The 21576-nt window shown below is 32.3% G+C and overlaps 1 protein-coding gene across 1 annotated transcript; it reads left to right on the top strand.

The window, feature by feature from the left end:
• The first annotated feature begins 11189 nt into the window (after positions 1 to 11189).
• Positions 11190 to 12622, top strand: LOC131160567 (23 kDa jasmonate-induced protein-like). The gene is made up of 2 exons (XM_058116379.1): positions 11190 to 11780; positions 12240 to 12622. The coding sequence occupies exons 1-2, from the start codon at positions 11376 to 11378 to the stop codon at positions 12420 to 12422; spliced, it is 588 nt and encodes a 195-aa protein (XP_057972362.1). The 5' UTR covers positions 11190 to 11375; the 3' UTR covers positions 12423 to 12622.
• Positions 12623 to 21576: the final 8954 nt, after the last annotated feature.

The raw sequence follows: 21576 nt of genomic DNA, 5'->3' as shown, positions 1-21576 counted from the left end.
AACTAATTATTTTATTATTTTATTATTTTTTCTTAATCATTATTATCATTATTATTATCATTGTTATTAATTTTAAACTTGAGTGGAGGCCATTTGGGAGTGCTTGCCACCATTCTCACTAAATAAATTTTTAATTAATTACTTACCTTATTAATTAATCCATTACCTAACTAATTATTTTATTATTTTATTATTTTTCTTAATCATTATTATTATCATTGTTATTAATTTTAAACTATATTTAGTATTTATTTTATTTTATTTTATTTTTGAACAAGAATTAAATTTAAATTTTAAAAACTCATGTGGGCCCCACATGGTCTTGTGGGCCCCATGTAGTCTTGTGGGCCCCACACAATTTCGAGACCCAAATGGATCGTACGTAATTCCAATAACTCTTATACGATTTTATGCATCCTGCATAGTTTTGAGACTTGTGAAAACCTTCATACGGTTTCGGGACTCATGTGGGCCCCACACAGTCTTGTGGGCCCCGCATAGGATACCTATATTATTATTATTTTATCATATATTCTTCAAATTATATCAGTTAAAACATTGTTTTATGTACTCATTTACGTATATAAACAGTGTCTTGTGGCTCCGGGACTCATATGGACCCCACATAGTCTTGTGGGCCCCACATATGATACCTATATTATTATCATCTTATTATGTATTTCTACAAATTATGTCTGTCAAAACACTATTTTATGTATATATACTTATTTACGTATACAAATAGTGTCTATCCTGTTTATCCTATGAAATTCCATTTTGACCAGGCCGACCTCCAGGGAGCGACTGAGCCGCAATGGTCTCTGAGCACTCGCTAAGACAAGGTCTTTCTTAGGCATCAAACATGGAATCAAGGATCCTACAGAAAAACACTTCTGTATTGATATTAACTTAATGACTATTTTTATTATTTTATTATTATTGTACTTTAATCATATATATATATATATATATATATATATTTGGGTCATCACACTTAACTACTTGGTCTAACAAATAATATCTGAGAAATCTATCTAATAAATACTGAATAAACATATTTGAAAGTAGCATACATGTCATGCTATATATCAGTACATGTAAAAAATCTTATATCACTGTATAATACATGAAAAAAAAATCCCAAGAAGGATAGCTAGTTGATGTCATGTATTACCAACACATGGCTGGGTTGTGCGGCTCGAAGGTAGAACCTAGCACTGACTAGCCGACCATGCTAGATCAATATAAGTCTGTAAGTACGATGGGCCCGCCCCAACCTCGTTCGGACTGCTAAGGGGACATCTACAACTCTCCACTGAAGCCACATCGACTGCCAATCTCCCACAACCCATTGCAGCATGTGGTAGCACTAACATAATCTAAATACATATATAGCTACGATATCATGCTGCTGAACTGAACTAAACTAAGTCATCCGAGTAGTGATATCATATACTGTACTTCAAATGCTGAATATAACTGTTTCACCATAATATATAACATAACAATATTTTCATAAAAATAACATATCTTTCATTATGGCTCTTGCGCCAACATTTCATATCATATCATATAAGTTAATGACTCTTACGTCATTTTATATAAACTATGACCCTTGCACCACTTCACATAAATTACAACCCTTGCTCTGTCTCATAAATTACTGCCCTTGCGTTGTTTCACATAAATTACAAAAAATATAATTCATGTACTGTATTAACCATTTTTCGAAAACAATGATAGCATGAAGGTTCTAAAAACAAAGCATTTTGTCATCACATAAATCATAAGATTTTATACTCATGTCACACAAATTAAACCATTTTCCTTGATAATATATATATATATATATATATATATATATATAAACATTCCCTATAAACAGTAGTAATTTTTCCAAACATAATTTAATATCATACATAATTTCTGAAATAAAATGCTGTAGAATAATAAGTATTTCCATGAAAATTTTAAATTAATTTATTCCCTTACCTAACTACTAAGAAGCCCCAAAAAAATATCAGGTCTTGCACCCGCAGCGTCCCCAGCACAACACCCTAAAACCAATATTTCATTTTAACAAAACTTTAGTATTTCTCCAAATATAACGTTTACGCAATCCCAAAAATGCCAAATATTTATCATTTCTAAATCTACAATGACCCCACGAGAAATCCGCTCCGTCAGAGTTATAGAGAATCATCCCTAAATTCTCGTGGTGGTGTCTGATCGTCAATTGGGCTTAAAATTTATAAAAAATTGAGGTAAAAGTAAGAATTGAGGTTACCCCTGGAATGGTGTCTACGCCGCCCCCATGACAAATCCACTCCAGTAGAAATGTCGGTGGCGGAGCTAAGAACCCAACCGTACCTTCCATTTCCCAATCAGCCAAAAATCCACCAACAAATTAGGAGGGAGAGGGAGGGAGAGAGAGAGAGAGAGAGAGAGAGAGAGAGAGAGAGGGAGATGGAAACGGAAAACAGAGAAATTCAAGGGGGGCGGTAAATCCACTTCAATTTCAAATTGTCTGCTTCCAATTTCACATGGATTGTATTTAATGCAATCCATCACATTATTTTAATATTATATGTAATAACTTTACATATATATATATATATATATATCTTATTTTTATTTAATTAAATTTTTTTTCCTTTTCATTCTAATACTACTCATTTATTTACGTAATTGTTATTATTATTAGTTAATCTATTTTATTAATTTATCTAATAAATCAATTAACTAATTAGTTTATTAATTAATTTATATATATATATATATATATATATATATTTGAAATCATTACATCCTCCTGAAATAATTATTTTTTGGCGCATTACACTTCAAGTCTGCCCAACTATTGATTACACAGCGTCTAGTTTCAATTTCTCTGTACTTGGTACGCCACCACAGATTGGTGTCACAAACCAAGTACATAGTCGCAGTATCCACCTTTGCCTGTTCTGAGGTCATCCTCACAACGCGAAAGTACTGCTCCACATCAAGAAGTTCTCTAACTCCTTGGCATCTTAGGCACCCCCATACGTCCTGGGTTCTAGTACCTTTGTCTTGCTAACTCCTGCAGTGTTGGAGTTCCCTATAGTAAGAACCATCAGATTCACCTTTGCATCCAAATCAGCCATCCGCAACTGCCAAGTTTCAACTATGTGGCGAAAGTCCTCTAACATATCGCCTATCAAACCTACTTGATGTTTTTGTGATCCCATCACTTCACCAACAAGTTCCCTCATCTAGGCCATCTCGTTGGCCATATTGTTGGTTGTTTCTTCAACCTATGCTTCCAGTGCACTGATTCTTTCAACATTGTTTGGTGCCATGGTAAATTACCAAAGCTTCCCAAATCCCACAACGAAGGTAACTAAATTTTCATAGCAACTAAGCCTTGGCTCTAATACCAAGTGTCACGGTTCGACTATTTTCACACCCTTGTGAAGGGTCGTGCGGCGCTAGCTAAAGCACTCTTGTTTAACTAGCCAACCAATCGTTTACCAACATTCATCCATGAAACACTTTCATTAGCATTCAATCAAATGGCAGCGGAAATAGTAAATATTCATGAAAGCAGTGGTAAGCAAGCAGTAAACATTGAATCTACGAAATTCATCAACAACACCTCTGTTGACATTGTGTGTTTAGCGAGGGAGGCAAGTAAGCTAAACACGTTGACAATAGCTAGTGAGTTTTACAATGACTGATGAACACTCACCCTCCCCTAAATAGGTTTTTATGTAATTATTATCCTAACAATAGGAAACATCAAAGTGACCGAAGAGTCATACTGCCTTATTTGGCATACAAATAAACTACTAGCAGAAAATAATCCTACACTAGTATTTACATGATGGAAACCCATCCTAAGCATACAAGATAAGTGATCACAGACAAGCATAATGCCCTGAACAAGCTTAGCTCGTCACATTTACGTGTGTGTATATATATATATATATATATTCATCCCAACTGATATGTTTTATAACCATCTCGCATAGATGGGCAAAGAATTAATTCCCCTTTTTCCAATTCCAATTCCCACACCCATTCCCTTGCATATGCATTGTGCTAATTAATTTTTTCCTAATTAAATTTCACTGCCTTTTCATACCAAAAAAAAAACTCCTAATTAAACTATCTCCCCTCCTCTCCAGATCTTTATTAATTGCACACTATATATATGCATACATAAGTTGTATGATTTTCATTATAAACACACACATGCACAGATACACTGAGTGAGCTTGCTAGCGAAGTTCAGTTGTAATAGCTGTGGAGTGTTATACCAAAGTGTTTCCAAACTTTGCCACCAATTCATATTTGAAAGAAGGAGCAAGGGTGGCTCCTTATAAGAAAAGCATTAGTACTGAAAAGGAGGACACTTCCCTTGAGGAATATGTGGAGAAGTTGATAAAGGATTTAGTTAAGGGTGGTGCATACTTCACTGTGTGCAGGTTTCGCAATGAGACGAAAGACATACTAAAAACTCCTCCCCGAGAGTTTTTCCCCACTTAGAAGCAAAGTTAGAATACAAACAAACTTTGCAAACTTAGTTCATTTTAAACACTCAGGTGTCCAAGTCGCACATACAAGGTCCAAACCGAGTGTGGTCAGTCTCGACACGTCCGTCACATTGACCTAGACATGCCAGAGCTGACGATGACTAAAAAATCAACCCCGGGCGCTTTTTTCCCACTTAGAAGCAAATTAGAATACAAACAATGTAGTAAACTTAGTTCATTTTAAGCACTTAGCTTACAATTCAGGCATACGAGGTCCAAACCGAGTGGGGTGAATTTCAACTGATCAAACTTAGTTATTTACAATTGTATCTATAATGCTCCAAAAATAATTATTAAAGGAGGAGTTAGTGGATCCTAAAAAAATAAAATAAAATAAAATAAATAAATAAAAATTAATTAATTAATTTAATAAATAATTTAAATAATAATTATTAATTAAATAATATAATATAATATATTAATATGTTAATATAATATAATATTATAATATAACATCTTGAAGGATCAAAGATCCTTCAAGAACAGAACACCCCCTCTTTCTTTCTTCCTGCGCACCCCCTCAGCATTTCTTTCTCTTTCCTTCATTCTGCCTCTCTCCCTCTTTGATTTTTCTGGCCTAGCGAGCGCCGATCAAAAATTCGGAAATACCGCAGGACTCCATTTTCCACCACCATCATTTCTACTGGAACGGATTTGTCGTAGGAGTGGCATAAGCATATCTCCTGGAGTAAACTAAATTTCCACTCTTACGTCAATTTCTCGTAAATCTTAAGCCTAATTGACGATCGGACACCACCATGAGAATTTAGGGATAATTCTCTACAAGTCTAACCGAGCGGATTTCTCGTGGGGTCGTCGTAGGCATAACTCCAAAATTAGGATAAGGGGGTTATTGAGGGGCTAATTATTATTTAACTAATATAGATTTAGAAATTCTAGAATATTAGGCATTCTGAGGTTGAATTTGGGTTATTGAATTCAGGGCTCGGGTAAGTGTCGTGGGTGTAATTTTGGGACCCTGCAGGTATAGTTCAGGAAAACCAGGTAAGGGTGTTAAATCTAAGTTTAAATGTTAATTTGGAGTGTATGGAGCCTAGGAAAGGTTATATGGGTATTATTTTGAGAAATAAGTTAATTAATTTAAGAAAAACACGAATTGCAGGATTTGAGTTTTGGGCGCCAGGGGTGTAGGATCTGGGTTTTAACGAGATTCTCAGTAAGTCAGGTAAGGAGAATAAATTATAGCAGCTTTGTTGAGAATTGCTGGTTGGAAACTTACGTGAAAATGAATTATAGTAGAATTGTTGTGCCCCCTAAGTCTAGATCAAGGCTATAGGCCGACCATTCATACTACAAACGCAAGATATGTGATATGATATTTTGATCTAACCGGGTCGGCCAACCATGGTTAGATCCAACCTTCGAGCCGCACAACCCTAACCATGGGAGGAAGCATGACGTGGAAAGAAAGATCCTCAAGGTAGCCATGAGTTACAGATGTGATGTTGGTACTAGATACCAAGCATACTCATGAGCTGGATAGTGAAATGGAAATGGAAAGTAAAAGAATGATAAAAATGGGCTAAAATGAGAAATGAAAGAAGTAATGGAAAATGAGAAATAGAGAATGATAAAATTGAGAAATGGATTCGTGTGACTTAATAATATAAATAATTGAGGCGAAGTGATACTCTCTGCTTGAGGGCTTACTGAGTAAGGTGAGTGCCCTAATAGGCATCAGATGTGGCCATACCTGGCTACATAACGTGTTAGGGCAGAGGGAAGCTACCTGTATGGGCGAGTAATCTTCCATATTTTCAGGAACTTCGTGGGTAAATATATGTTGAAAATGAATGAACTTGAGAAATTGTTTTAAAGCTTATAAAAGCTTGGTTTGTATATCTATATGATTATGAGAATACGTATATCAATGTATTTTCTCATATGAAATGATGATTTGAAAAGTAAAGTATTTTATAACTGAACTCATATTGTCACATACTGTAATTAATTTATTCCTTCTTACTAAGATGTATCTCACTCAACTTATTTAAACTTTTTAGGGAACGGAGATAGGTCAGGTGATAGAACTCCAAGATAGTATGGAGCTGAGACCCTGATATACAGGGTGAGTTCTTGGACTAGGGAGGTGTATTTCCCCTAGGGTTGTGTTGTTTTTAGGTATAAGATGGTAATGTGTATATATATGTTGATACTCTGGGTATTGTATTTTGATTGTTATGTACATACTGTCTTCCGCTATTAGGTTGTATAAATGAAATGACTATTTACCCGGTACCCAATGCGGGTTGGGTCATATGGGTGGTAATAGGGTTGTTAACGTGACCGATTTGTGAATATTGTTGATGATGTGTGAATATTTATTATTGTTTATAAAAAAAATTGGTACGAAAATCGAGGCGTCACAGTATCATTTTTTTACACTATATCCGAATGTTCGATCATTTTGCTATCAAATCAATTTTTAATTATAGTATATACATATGTTCAAACATGGTATACTAATTTTTTGTATAATTATTATTTTGTAGGGTTTGCAATTGTCACAACACTACGACGATGCCAAGCACAACAGTTGGGTCGAATGCGCGCAATTTTTGACTTTTCCAGTATTCTTTGTTATCTGAATAGAATCATTTTTTATTTTTTAATTTCAATTTGTACTTGTATGTATTTGAATTTTGAATAATTTTTATTTAAGTTTTCAATAATTTATGAATGTTTTAGAAATTTTGGTTTAATTTTATGTATGCTAAAATGTAATTATGGGATTTTACATGAATTTTCAAAAAAAAAATTAGTTATTTCAAAGTATTAATGACGGTTTGAAAAATCGTTACTAATAATAGCAGGATAAAGTATTAGTGGTGGTTTTTAAATCGTCACTAAAAGACTAACACCATCACTATAGAATCAACATTTTCTCAACTAAAATTCGTGACTAAAGGTCAAATATTAGTAATGGTTTTATAACCATTACTAATAGGTTATTATGTGATGGTTTTAATAACCGTCACTAAAAGCATAACATTAGTGAAGGTTTATTGACCGTCACTAATATCGTCATATTAGTGATAGCTTGTATAATTTGTCACTATGAGTATTTGTCACTGCAAATATGGTGACTAATTTCAAGTCATCACTAATACTAATAGAACCGTGACTAATACTATTAGTGATGGTTTTGTGATTATTAGTGATGGTTTTAAATTGTCACTAATAACCTTATTTATTGTGGTTGGCTAAGGCATACATGTGTGATTTGGGTCTTTGTTATACTCTAATACCTGTCTGTAGGTATGATTGTGTATTCTTTTATGGTGAATTTAAAAATATAAACGATTGTTCAAAGTATGGTGAATTGAGGTACAAAACTAATCAAAAAGCAGGTAAAAAGTTTCCCTAGAAAAATTTGTGATATTGTCCATTGATCTAGTGGACTCACAAGCTTAGGGCAAGTTTGAAAAAATGCACCTATGGTTTTCTTAGGATCCTCGCAACATCAAAGTTGGTCTTACTTTAGATTGTTTCAATCCTTTTAGTAACATGAACAACATACATAGCATGTGGCCAGTTATAATGATGTCGTACAATTTACTGCCTTGGAGATGTATGAAAGAACCATTCATTTAGATGTCTTTACTTATTCCTAGACCAAGGGCACTTGGTAATGAGATTAATGTTTACCCAAGGTTGTTGATTGATGAGTTAAAAGAGCTTCTGTGGGAAAAAGAAATGGAAACATATGATGTGGAAACTAGGAAAATATTTCGATTCCATGCTGCAGTTTTATGGACAATTAATGATTTTCCTACTTGCAATAATTTGTTTGGGTGGAGCATAAAAGGATATTTTGCATGCCCAGTGTATAATAAAGATGTCGTGTCCTTATCTTTGAAACATAGATAGAAGTTATGCTTTATTTGTCATTGTCATTTTTTACCACGTGGACATTCTTAGAGAACTCGTTATAATAGAAGTTTTAATGAAAAATTTGAATGAAGGTTGCAACCAAAATGATTAAGTGGGGAAAAGATTTTAAAACAATTGAAGTCGATAAAAATGTGAAATTTGGGAAAACACCAAACAGTAGAAAAAGGAAACGTAGTAACGTTGAGTTAAATTAGACAAAGATAATATTTGAGATATTTATTTTAGTGTCTAATCTCATTAATAGTTATCTAATAAACCTAAAATATTGATAGAACAATAATTTAATAAAAATTAGTTAAAATATAACAACAACAACAAAATCAAACCTTAGTCCTACTAAGTGGGGTCGGCTATATAAATCATTTTCTGCCAATTTATGCGATCATGGACCATTTCTTTTGATAGATTCAAGGATATTAAATCCTTACTCGCTATCTCCTCCCAAATTATTTTAGGTCTACCCCTACCCCTTCTACTGCCCCCCACAGTAACTAAGTCACTCTTCCTCACAGGTGCACTATAAGGCCTACGTTGCAAATGTCCATACCATCTGAGTCATTATTCCCTTATCTTATCTTCTATAGGAGTTACACCTAACTTAACACGAATATGTTCATTCCTTAATTTATCTTTCAATGTTATACCACTAATCCATCTAAGCATTCTCATCTCAGCAACTTTTACTTTTTGGATATTATGTTTCTCTATCGCCTAACATTCTGATCCATATAGCATAGTTGGTCTTATAGTTGTCCTATAAAACCTCCCTTTCAACTTTAAGGGTATTGTATGATCACATAGCACACTTGAAGCACTTCTCCATTTTACCCAACTTGCTTTAACTCTATGCATTACATCATCTTCAATTTCTCCTTCAGCTTGCATAATAGATCCAAGGTATCGAAATCTATAAGTGCTATTTATTTTTTCATCATTAAGTTTAACTTTGTCTCCAATATTCCACCTATCATTACTAAAATTACATTTCATATATATGCTGTTTTATTTCTAAACTTTTCCATTAATCTTCTTAAAAGATAAATAGTTTATGTGGTAGATCTCCAAGACATAAAACCAAATTGATTTTTGAGATCTACATTTCTGACCTTAATATTTGTTCAACTACCTTTTCCCATAGTTTCATTGTATGACTCATAAGTTTAATTCTATGCTAGTTATCACAATTTTGAATATCTCCTTTATTTTTCTATATAGGTATTAAAGTGTTTTTCCTCCATTCATCTGACATTTTCTTAGTTTTTACAATTGTATTAAATAAATTAGTTAACCATATAATTTCGTTATCACCCAAGCATTTCCAAATTTCAATTGGGATGTTATCTGGTCCCATAGCTTTCCCATTTTTCATCTTTGTTAGTGCAAACTTGACTTCGTTAACTCTAATTTTGCGAATAAAGCTTATATTTTTAGTCTTTTCCTCATTTGAAAATTCTAAGTTTAAGTCTTCTATTTGGTTTTCGTTAACCAACTTACTAAAGTAATTTCGCTATCTTTCTTTAATATCTTTGTCCTTAACCAAGACAATATCATCCTCACTTTTTATGCATTTTACATTTCCTAAATCCTTACTCTTTCTTTCTCTAGCTTTAGCAAGTTTAAATATAACTCTTTCCCCATCTTTTGTATCTAGTCTATCATACAAACTATTAAATGATCTATATTTAGCTTCACCAACGACCTTTTTTGTATCTTTTCTTACCTCCTTATATTTTTCAAAGTTATCTCTATTTCTACATTTTTGTCACGTTTTATGCCAAATTTTTTTGTCCTTATGATTTTTTGTACATTTTTATCCCACCACCAACTCTCTTTGCTATTCGAGAATCTTCCCCTTGATTCACCTAAAATCTCTTTTGGTAGGGGAATAGATGCCCTTGGATCTGCTCCTAACCCCTCCACCCATGTGATTGGAAAATCTCTACAGCTCTCATATATTACTTATATTAATTAATTATATGAGTAATTTTAATTTTTTAAGACATTTGAGTAAACATGAGGTAACAATATTATAACTTTTCACTATTTTAAAAATCACAAGAGGCTAATGATCATAATAAAACTGTAGAATGAATTATTAATTTTGGGCTAGATTACAACGAGAGTTTTTTGTATTTTTTTAAATATTTTTGTTCATTAAATAATTTAATTATATATTTATAATACCAGCTTATTTCTTTTAAGAATGTTCAGTCTTATTTTTAAAAAATAGGGACTCTAGATAAACTTTAGAACATTGGTTCTATTGTGACTCATAGGCTTCTTTTTCCCAACTTGTTTTATAGGTGATGGAATATATTTCCCCATTGGTCCACCCCCATTATTCAAATATTCTTTTTCCTTTTTCAAATATTCTTGCTTTACTACAATAATATATATATATATATATATATATATATGTATACATATAATATTTTATATTATTGTTTCATCGGCTTAAACCAAATAGCTAGATAGGAGATGGAATATATTTCCCCACCGGTCCACTCCCATTATTCAAATATTCTTTTTCCTTTTTCAAATATTCTTGCTTTACTACAATAATATATTCACTTTACCTTCATCTTTCCTTATCTGCACATATCGATTGTGCACACGTCATGTCACTATCTCCCATAGATAAGCAAAGAATCAATTCCCCTTTTTCCAATTCCCACTCCCATTCCCTCCCATATGCTTCATGCTAATTAATTTTTTTCTAATTAAATTTCACAACCTTTTCAAAAAAAAAAAAAAACTCCTGATTAAACTCTCTCCCCTCCAGATCTTTATTAATTGCAAGCTATATATATGCGTGCATAAGTTGTATGGTTTTCATTATAAACACACACATACACAAAGTGAGCTTGCTAGTTAAGATCAGTTGTAATGGCTGTGGAGTGCTATACCAAAGTGTTTCCAAACTTTGCCACCAATTCATACTTGAAAGAAGGAGCAGAGGTGGCTCCTTACAAGAAAAGCATTAGTACTGAAAAGGAGGACACTTCCCTTGAGGAATATACGGAGAAGTTGATAAAAAATTTATTTAAGTGTGGTGCAAACCACACAGTATGCAAGTTCCGCAATGAGACGAACGGTATACTAAAATTTATTAAAAGTCGCGTTTTGGATGTTCCCCCTGTGCTTCCCCCTGCCAGAGACATCGCCTGTGCGGAGACACTTGTGTTTGTGCACATAAGTACCAAAGCAACTGTTATTGTGTATCGTGGAAGGAATAAGCGAGGACATCTATGTGATTGGATGCTGTCATGGTGTATCCAATCAAGCATAAAGGTACGTGTGCGCGCGCGCGTGCGTGTGTGTGTGTGTGTGTGTGTTGCATGATAGTTTGAGACTAATTAGGCACCTCACTTATTTGCTGAGATAAAGGATGGGTCTGCTCCTCTACCCTTTTCTACTTAAATACTAAATTATTTTCTTAATTAAAAGTGATAGTCTCAAAATTATTTGATCAAAATCAAGTGTCCAATCAGACAAGAGAGTCTTTAGTTTAATAATCAATTGAGGGCTATACAATTCACCTTTTAAAATAAAGTCCAATCATAGGATTATCTGACAAGCCTTCTCAATTTAATCACGCTAAACATTTTTATCAAGTTCAACTCCTAAAATTGATTACATACATGTATACATATACATTAAATTGGATAATTATGACGGAGTTATAGCACTGAGTAGGTGTTTTGAAAGTACCTAATCAATTCAATTTTGATCGCTCTGGCATGCCTGCAGGTATATACTGAGATTAATGAAGCTGGCTACTATGACAGTGAATCCATATGGGCTATAATTTTTGTGAAACTACGTCAATCTGGCTGCTCTAGCACTGCCACATGGAATGGATGTTTTTCGACTCTGACGATTGAGGATAAGCATGGAGTTGCTGAGCTTTATGCACACATAGCTCTCACCTAACAATGCACATGCGTGTCAAATTATGGAAAATAAAATATAATAAAAGGCACTTACATATATATATATATATATATATGTACATATATGATAATGGCAAAATGTATGCGATGTGATAAAGTAATGTCAATGTATGGTGGCACCAGTGAATGTCAAATCATCACGATCTATATAATAAATAAGATGGCCACATGTTTAGCTTATGTTTTATTTATTTTATATTTTTTTCGTCAACCATCAAACGATAAAATCAAATATAGCTCAGAATCAGCATCTGCAGAATCAGCCTCGACACATCAACAACAATACTGTCACAAGAAACACACCATTTTTTTTTTTTTTTTTTTGGTTAGGTCAGAAACACCCCCACTTTCCCATGTCTGAGCCAGGTTTGGATTTTGCGATTGAGAAGGAATATGGGGTGTAAGATAAGAGATGAGTCACATTATGATATTATTCCCATAGATTAATCGAATATCCAATGGGCTTGGGCATCATTATTTCAAAATATAAAAATAAAATAAAACATCATACAAATATACAGAATCTCTGAAGAAAAATAAAATTAACTGTAATCATTTTACTCAATTAAAATGATAACATGAATTTTTTTAAAAAAAAATTTAAAATAAAAAAGTGCTTAAAAAATTAATAATAAAAGCTACTTACAAAATATTTTTATCATTTTTAAATTTTCATGAATAATAAAAATTAAGATGAATTTTGAAATACAATAATTAAGTAAAATAATATTCATAATTTCTATCTCTATTATGTTGTACTTTTATTTTTTTAATTATTCTTTTATTCGAAGAAAAATAAATAATTATTTAATCCATATTTTAGTTTATTTTGATTTTTAAAATATTAACTAACCAAGTTGTCGAGTTTTCAATTTTTTATTTTTGTTTTCAATTTTTAATTTTCATAGATACCAAATAACCCAAAATTATTTCTTTCCCCAATCATTCCGAGGAACCAAAATGCTGGTTATATTCAAAACATCACAGTCCGTACACCTTGTTTTGGTTGACGAGGCTCATGCATTGCTCCTTGTCTGCATTGCTTCTTGTGTAGGCACTTCTCTTGAGATAAGATAAGGGATCCGGATTAGATTATGTCAAGTACTTTTAGAAATTGAACCGATTAAACTGATATTTATGATCACAGAAATATTATATATGGTTTTCTGTATAATCAGGCATATGAAAATAATAGTTTTGGGTTATTATATATAAATGTGTATGTTGTAAAGGATTTTCTAAATGAATTAAACGATTGAAACAGATGCTTTTGGTTTATTAAAGCATCATATATTTTCTACAGGTAGTTTATTAAAGTTTGGTTTATTACCCAAATCGTGTGACATGAGAATAATTGTCTTTATTGTATAAATGAACCTATTGAAATATGCATATGATATCATACAAAAAAAGTTAGGGTATTATACTGGGTTTTCTGAAATATTGAGAATAATGTAAATTTGTGGATTGATGGCATTATGCCGAGTTGTGTTATGCCAGTATTATACCAAACAAGAAATGACAGTTTTTATACAGTTTTATGAAAATGGAATCAGGTTGTGCAATATATGGTTTAAGTATCCCGAGGGCTAGCGGTAATGAAAGCTCGGTGCCAAAGCTATAGAGAGGAAGTATAGTGCAACCACACTGGTGTGATAGTGTTGGTATGGAATGGTCGATTTGTCCTTAGCAGAGCTCCTCCTGAAGGGTATTCCAGGAGACCCCTCCTGAAGGATTTTCTAGGACAAGGTAAGCAAATCGTATTGACATACAGGATTATACTTGAATTAGCACTGGTCGGTCGGTCTGTTACTAAGTCCAGCTTTCGGACCGCACAACCCACCATGGGGGTGAAACATGTCGACCGCCTGATAAGGAAAGTACTACTATGCATATACGTGAATTAGTGTGTAAAATGAGCCAAATTTATGAAAAAAGAAAAGTTAAGTATTTTAAATATAAGTGTGAGTTATAGTTCATTTTAACCAGTTTCCTTTAAAGTGAAATTAACGGTTATATTATGTCTACACTAGAAACTCATGTTACCACACACTGATAATAATCTATTACGTCTTACTGAGAGGTATCTCGCCCAATCATTATCTAATATTTTTCATGTATCATAAGGAGCATAATAGTAATCAGAGTAGCGTAGTTGAAGCGTTGGTGGGATAGAAGGTTTTATTTAGAATAGATCTTTAATGAATTATGTTTTTGATGTATTTATAATTTTAAGGGTGTTAATTTTGATATTGGAAATAATATTTTTATATTGGGATAATTAATACTCTGATAATTAGAATTTGAGGACTTCTACTATATGAAATATTCAGGTCACTACAAGTGATATCAGTGAAATTGAACAAAATTTTTTGGGTCATCATAGTTGGTATCAGACCTTATGAAATAGGTTTTGTAAACTCTAGAGATGATTATTACCAGAGTATAGGTATGAAGTAGGATGATGATAGGAAAGGGTAGGCTAGGTGTTAAAAAAGTGTTAAAAAAGTGATCGTGTATAGGATGCATAATGGAGTAAAATACAACGAGTAAATTGGAATTTTGGAGTTTGGTCTCGCAGCCGAAAGAAGAAATTCATCGAGAGTTTTCTATGACGTTTTATAAAACAACTGGTAGTTCCAAAAAAGTCACGGAAAACCATTGACGTTTTTCTTCCAGAATGATGCCCTATGATCTTGTCTTGTGTGAATAATCACTGTAAGGAATGAGCTACCATGTGCAACACTGGAATAGTTGAAATAAAATTTTGTGCATTTTTGGAATGTGCGCACCTTTGCACATTAGAGTGTACTCCTAGTTCACTATGGTTCCTTATGATTTAGTGTGCATGGATCTAAGAGCAACTGAAAGAATGTTAGTGGTTATCCTCGGATTTAGATGCTTAGAAATCCCAGGGGATTCTTTAATGGTGAAATTCTTAGGGATATTGGTTATTTTAAGGTTTTATGAAAAGTTATAGTTTTTTTGTGTATGTTATTCTCTCTTGTGTTTCTTGTACTTAAAGAAAATGTTCAATCTTTCCATATCTCCATAAGTCAGCCATGGGACATTGGACATTGCTGGAAGGGTAGGTGTGTTTTGATGCCAATGTTTTGGGGTAGATTTCAGGTTTTGGTGGTTGTCACTGGGTGTTTTCTATTGTAATTATATTTCATATTATTATAGTTTTCTGGTATTGGGTATAAGACATTTCATAGCATTACAGTTACCGCTGCTTAGATGTATTTATTATATAGAGTTTCTCTCAGTGCCTTCCTGAGCCTGAGTTTATCAGTAGTATTTCAGTCAAATGATATTTATGATTTGCAAAAATAAAAAATGTTAAATAAGTAGCAGGTCGTTACACTTCTTTTTCTAAAACCCACCATAGAACTTCCCTAAATATCCTATCATATGCTTTCTCAAGGTCAAAAAATATCATATGCAAGTCCCTCTTCTTTTCCCTAAACTTTTCCATTAATCTTCTTAAAAGATAAATAGCTTCTGTGGTAGATCTCCAAGACATAAAACCAAATTGATTTTCTGAGATCTTCATTTCTAATCTTAATCTTTGTTCAACTACCATTTCCCATAGTTTCATTGTATGACTTATAAGTTTAATTCCACGATAGTTATTACAATTTTGAATATCTCCTTTATTTTTCTATATAGGTATTAAAGTGTTTTTCCTCCATTCATCTGACATTTTCTTAGTTTTTACAATTGTATTAAATAAATTAGTTAACCATATAATTTCGTTATCACCCAAGCATTTCCAAACTTCAATTGGGATGTTATCTGGTCCCATAGCTTTCCCATTTTTCATTTTTGTTAGTGCAAACTTGACTTCGTTAACTCTAATTTTGCGAATAAAGCTTATAATTTTAGTCTTTTTCTCATTTGAAAATTCTAAGTTTAAGTCTTCTATTTGGTTTTCGTTAAACAACTTACTAAAGTAACTTCGCTATCTTTCTTTAATATCTTTATCCTTAACCAAGACAATATCATCCTCACTTTTTATGCATTTTACATTTCCTAAATCCTTACTCTTCCTTTCTCTAGCTTTAGCAAGTTTAAATATAACTCTTTCCCCATCTTTTGTATCTAGTCTATCATACAAACTATTAAATGATCTATATTTAACTTCACCAACGACCTTTTTTGTATCTTTTCTTACCTCCTTATATTTTTCAAAGTTATCTCTATTTCTACATTTTTGTCACGTTTTATGCCAAATTTTTTTGTCCTTATGATTTTTTGTACATTTTTATCCCACCACCAACTCTCTTTGTTATTCGAGAATTTCCCTTTGATTCACCTAAAATCTCTTTTGGTAGGGGAATAGATGCCCTTGGATCTGCTCCTAACCCCTCCACCCATGTGATTGGAAAATCTCTACAGCTCTCATATATTACTTATATTTGTAGACACCCCATTTTTACCCAGACCCAATATATTTATTATCATTATTATTATTATTATTTTATTATTATTATTAGTAGTATTTTTTTTCTTATTATTATTTTCATTAGTCTTATTATTATTATTATTATTATTATTATTATTATTATTATTATTATTATTATTATTTTTCATTAGTGTTATTATTATTACTTTTATTTATTATTATTAATATCATCATCATCATCATCATCATCATCATTATTATTATTATTATTATTATTATTATCAATTTTCATTAGTCTTATTATTATTATTATTATTAGTATTATTATTATTATTATTATTATTATTATTATTATTATTATTATTGTTGTTGTTGTTGTTGTTGTTAATATTGTTGTTATTTTGCTATTATTATTATTTTTATTACTATTATTATTTTTATTATTATTATTATTATTTTATTATTATTATTATTATTACTTTACTATTATTTTGCTCATTTTTATTTTTCTTGATTATTATTATTATTATTATTTATTATTTTTATCATTAATATTATTTATTTATTATTATTATTAGTATTTTTATCTTTATTATTATTATTATTAGTATTATTACTATTTTTATTATTATTATTATTATTATTATTATTATTATTATTATTATTTTGCTCATTATTATTACTATTTATTTATTATTATTATTATTATTATTTAGGGCTTGGTGTAGGGTTTTGTTTAAGAAGCCTATATATAGGCTCTTATACACACAGCCGGGGGGGAGGAGAGGAACGCAGCGCACAGTGAAAAAACGCTGCTTCTTCTTCTGCTTCTTCTTCCTCCTTCATCTCTCTCTCTCTCGTCACTCACCATCCAACCTCTGCCCAGCCTTTGCAGAGTTTATTTACCACCATAGATCCGCAGCAGCTTCTCTAGCATCCTCTCTGCAACCTCGGTTGCAGAACCCCTTCCGGCAGGCCATTGGAGCCCAAACGGAGACCCACCAACTCTCTACCCCGTCACCGGCGGTCCACCACCAGAGCAGCAATCAGACCACTCTCCACACCCGCGCACAGCAACACCAGCAGACCACCAGGCCTCTCCTCTGCTCATGTCAGCAACTCCTCACCAGTCCCTGCCAGCACCACTCCAGCAAGCCTCCAACGAGATACCAGCCGAGCATCCCTACTCTGCTGCACAGCAACCCGAACCACCCAGTCCTCTCTACTCCAGATTTCCGGCCATCACCGTCTCAAGTCCTGACTGTACCACCCCCCCCCCCCCCCCCCCCCCCCCCCTCGCTGTAAGCAGCCCCTCCACGCTCACTCGCACACACCCACCCACGGCACACACTCACACACACAACAAATACACACACGCTCACTCGCACACACACATACCAGTAAATAAACGCACACACCCAGAAAACACACACACACAAACCAGCATGCACAGCACACGAAAACTTTTTATTTATTTATTATTATTATGGTAGGTTTTTTTTATGATGTAATATTATTCATGTGTTTTAATTTCGTTTAGTCATAGGCTTGTATTTATTTTTTTGTTTTTGTCGTGTTGATTTTGTAATATTTTAAGTACAACGTATTTAGTTGGCTAGTATATTTATCCATGATTTCTTTGTTGATTATGTAACATGCAATATAGTTATTCTATTTGCTTGTATTATATTTAGTTTTCTTTGTACTATGTTAGGATTTAGAGTTTATTTTTTTATCATTATAATCTTTGATGTGTAATACATTTATCTTATGGCTTATATGCTTATTTACGTTTCTTTATTTTAATTGTAGTATGTATCGGGTAATATATTCATTTCACTTACTTGCATAATTATTTAGGTATTCTTAATCGTTATTGCATTATATAAGGTTGCTCCCCATATTTATCATTGTATATCATTGCATATTAATGTTGAAGTTGACTTGTTGCCATATTCATCTTTGCACATTGATTTTAGCATTGAGTATTTCCATAATTTCATTATTCATTTTAGAATTGAGTTGTTATTAATAATAGGATTGAGTGTTTCCATAATTTCATTATCTTGTTATCATATTCATAATCGTGTAAGTACATACTAATTTTAGAATTAATTTGTCTCCATATTGTATAGTTTACATATTAATTGTAGGATCGGATTGTTTCCTTAATTTCATTAATTATTTTCATATTGTACATTTCATCATTAATCATACATTAATATTAAAGTATGTATTGTATTATTTAGGTATGCCTATGAGCACTAATATTATTATTGTTATAATTATTATATACATATACATACGTGTGTTAATATTGCATATCCTAGTACGTGGTATTATTATTATTATTATTATTATTATTATTATTATTATTATTGTGCAAATATATATATATATATATATATATATATATATCTCTATGTTAAGGTAGATGGTATTATCACTATTGGTGTATATATATATTTGAGTTACGTGTTATTATTACCATATATTAGAGTACATGTTATTTATTATCATACGTATATATATACATATGCTGAGGTATTATTATTATTATTATTATTATTATTATTATTATTATTATTATTATTATTATTATTATTGTTAGTACTAACATTGCTATTATTTTTACCGTTATTTATTATTATTATTATTATTATGATGTTTATTATTATCATTATTATTATTATTTTATTTATTGTTATTATTATCATTATTATTTTTGTTATAAAATATTTTTTTTATTTTATCCCTATGATTTGATTGCAAGGGTCTGAGCCTTCGGGCATCATGTGCCCTAAGCTCTGAGGGAATATATATATGTATATATTATCTTTATTTATTTATTATTTTATTTATTTATTTTTTACATATATTTATAAATTCATAAAAAGGAGTAATTTAAAGAATTATTAGATTAACTTAGGGATAATTTCAAATTAATTAGGTACCGTTCATAAGAACGGGCGCGTAGGGGGTGCTTGTACCTTCCCCTCGCGTAACCCAACTCCCGGCCCCAACTCTGGTAATGTAGACCAATTCTACCCCTAACGGGGTAGTAATCATGTGTTCTAACCGCACTAAAGGTTAGTGGCGACTCCGATATCCATGTTTTTCCATTAAAATATTAAATTAATTTTAATTTCGCCGCCCGGGGCACACGCGCTCCCGGGACGTCCGACAGCTTGGCGACTCCACTGGGGACTTAGAGAGTCGAGCCATTATTTAATTAGAAATTATCCCAAGTTCTAATTTGATAAATCTTTAATTACTCCGTATTTTGGTAAATATTGTAATTTGTAAATAACTTTACTTAATTGTAAATATTTTACTTCCATAATTTTGTAAATAACCTCAATTAATTAAAAATATTTTGTTTCCTAATTTGTTGAGTATTAATTGTAGATATTTTGTTTCTAAATATTCTGAATAAGCATATTAATTGTAAATATTGTGAATAAGCATATTAATTATAGATATTTTGTATACTAATCGTAAATATTTTGTTTCCTTATTTTTTGGTTTCCAAATTTTTTAGAATCAACATGTTAATGGCAAATAATATGTTTCCATATCTTGTGAATAAATACATTAATGGTAGATATTTTGTTTCCATATTCTTTATAGCATATGAATAAATGTGGGGATAGCGGGATTAGGTTAAATTTAAATGCACACACTTTCACGCTCTATACCCGAGCTTTCCTTACTAGGATTAGATAGGAGTGTAATAGCGTTTGTCCCCAAGTGGCAGGGCTTGTGGGGACCCGCGAACCACTCCACTCAGTTTAAACTTTGTCCAAACCCCTTTTGTGTGAGGATGAAGGTTAGATTGGGAACCTTTGTATATAGGGATTAGAGCTTACCCACACATACTTGTCTATAGTCTTCCCTAACTAGGATAGAGCCATGAAGGACCTGTATTACTTACCTACCCGGGTTTGGACAATCCTTATCCATACTGTCTATTGTATATATGTGTGAGTACCTTGTATTATACTATGCATGCTGCATCCCTTTTAAGACAATAGTACTACTTAGCCAGTATTCTGAAAGGCCCAATAATGAGACCATGAAACCCCATTCTTTCAAAATAAACACTTGCCCAAGCATGTTTAAAATATGGGTCGGCCCAACCATTTTCAAATAACTCAGACCCAGTTTCTTTAAAAAACAACTAAGGGCCTGACCTTTTTCCTAAATAGAACCTCAGCCTAAGCTGATTTTAAAAAAAAAAAAAAGTTAAAACCCAATTCAAAGTGGGCCTTCGGCCCTATTGTCTAAAAATAATGGGCCACATTTTTCAAACAATCCAAGCTCAGTCCTTTTAAAACTAGGCCTGATCCCATCATGATATATGAGCCATATTTTAATATACTTGAGCCCAACTGCACCCTAAAGTCCACAAACCCGTATTAAACAAATCCAGTGGGTTGACTAACCTGGGTCACCCCATCTCATATCAAAATTTGACCCCTCATAGAATCTGGGGTACAATGGACCGTCATCTGGAAAGAATATTGATGGAAGAATTGAATTGAAATGGTGGCCCCATCAATAATTAATCTTAAAATCTCTCATTAGTGGGATTTTTTCCTAGAATGCTGACAAAGAGTTATTTAGGTTACATTGCATCCATGCATTCATGCATAATTTCACACATAATCATGCACAATAAGTCACATCCTGGCATATCTCTATGTGTATGGGTACTATTGCACTA

This window comes from Malania oleifera, chromosome 7 (assembly GCF_029873635.1).
Source record: "Malania oleifera isolate guangnan ecotype guangnan chromosome 7, ASM2987363v1, whole genome shotgun sequence".
In the NCBI taxonomy this organism is placed as follows: domain Eukaryota; kingdom Viridiplantae; phylum Streptophyta; class Magnoliopsida; order Santalales; family Ximeniaceae; genus Malania; species Malania oleifera.
This window is presented reverse-complemented; position numbering and strand designations above follow the sequence as displayed.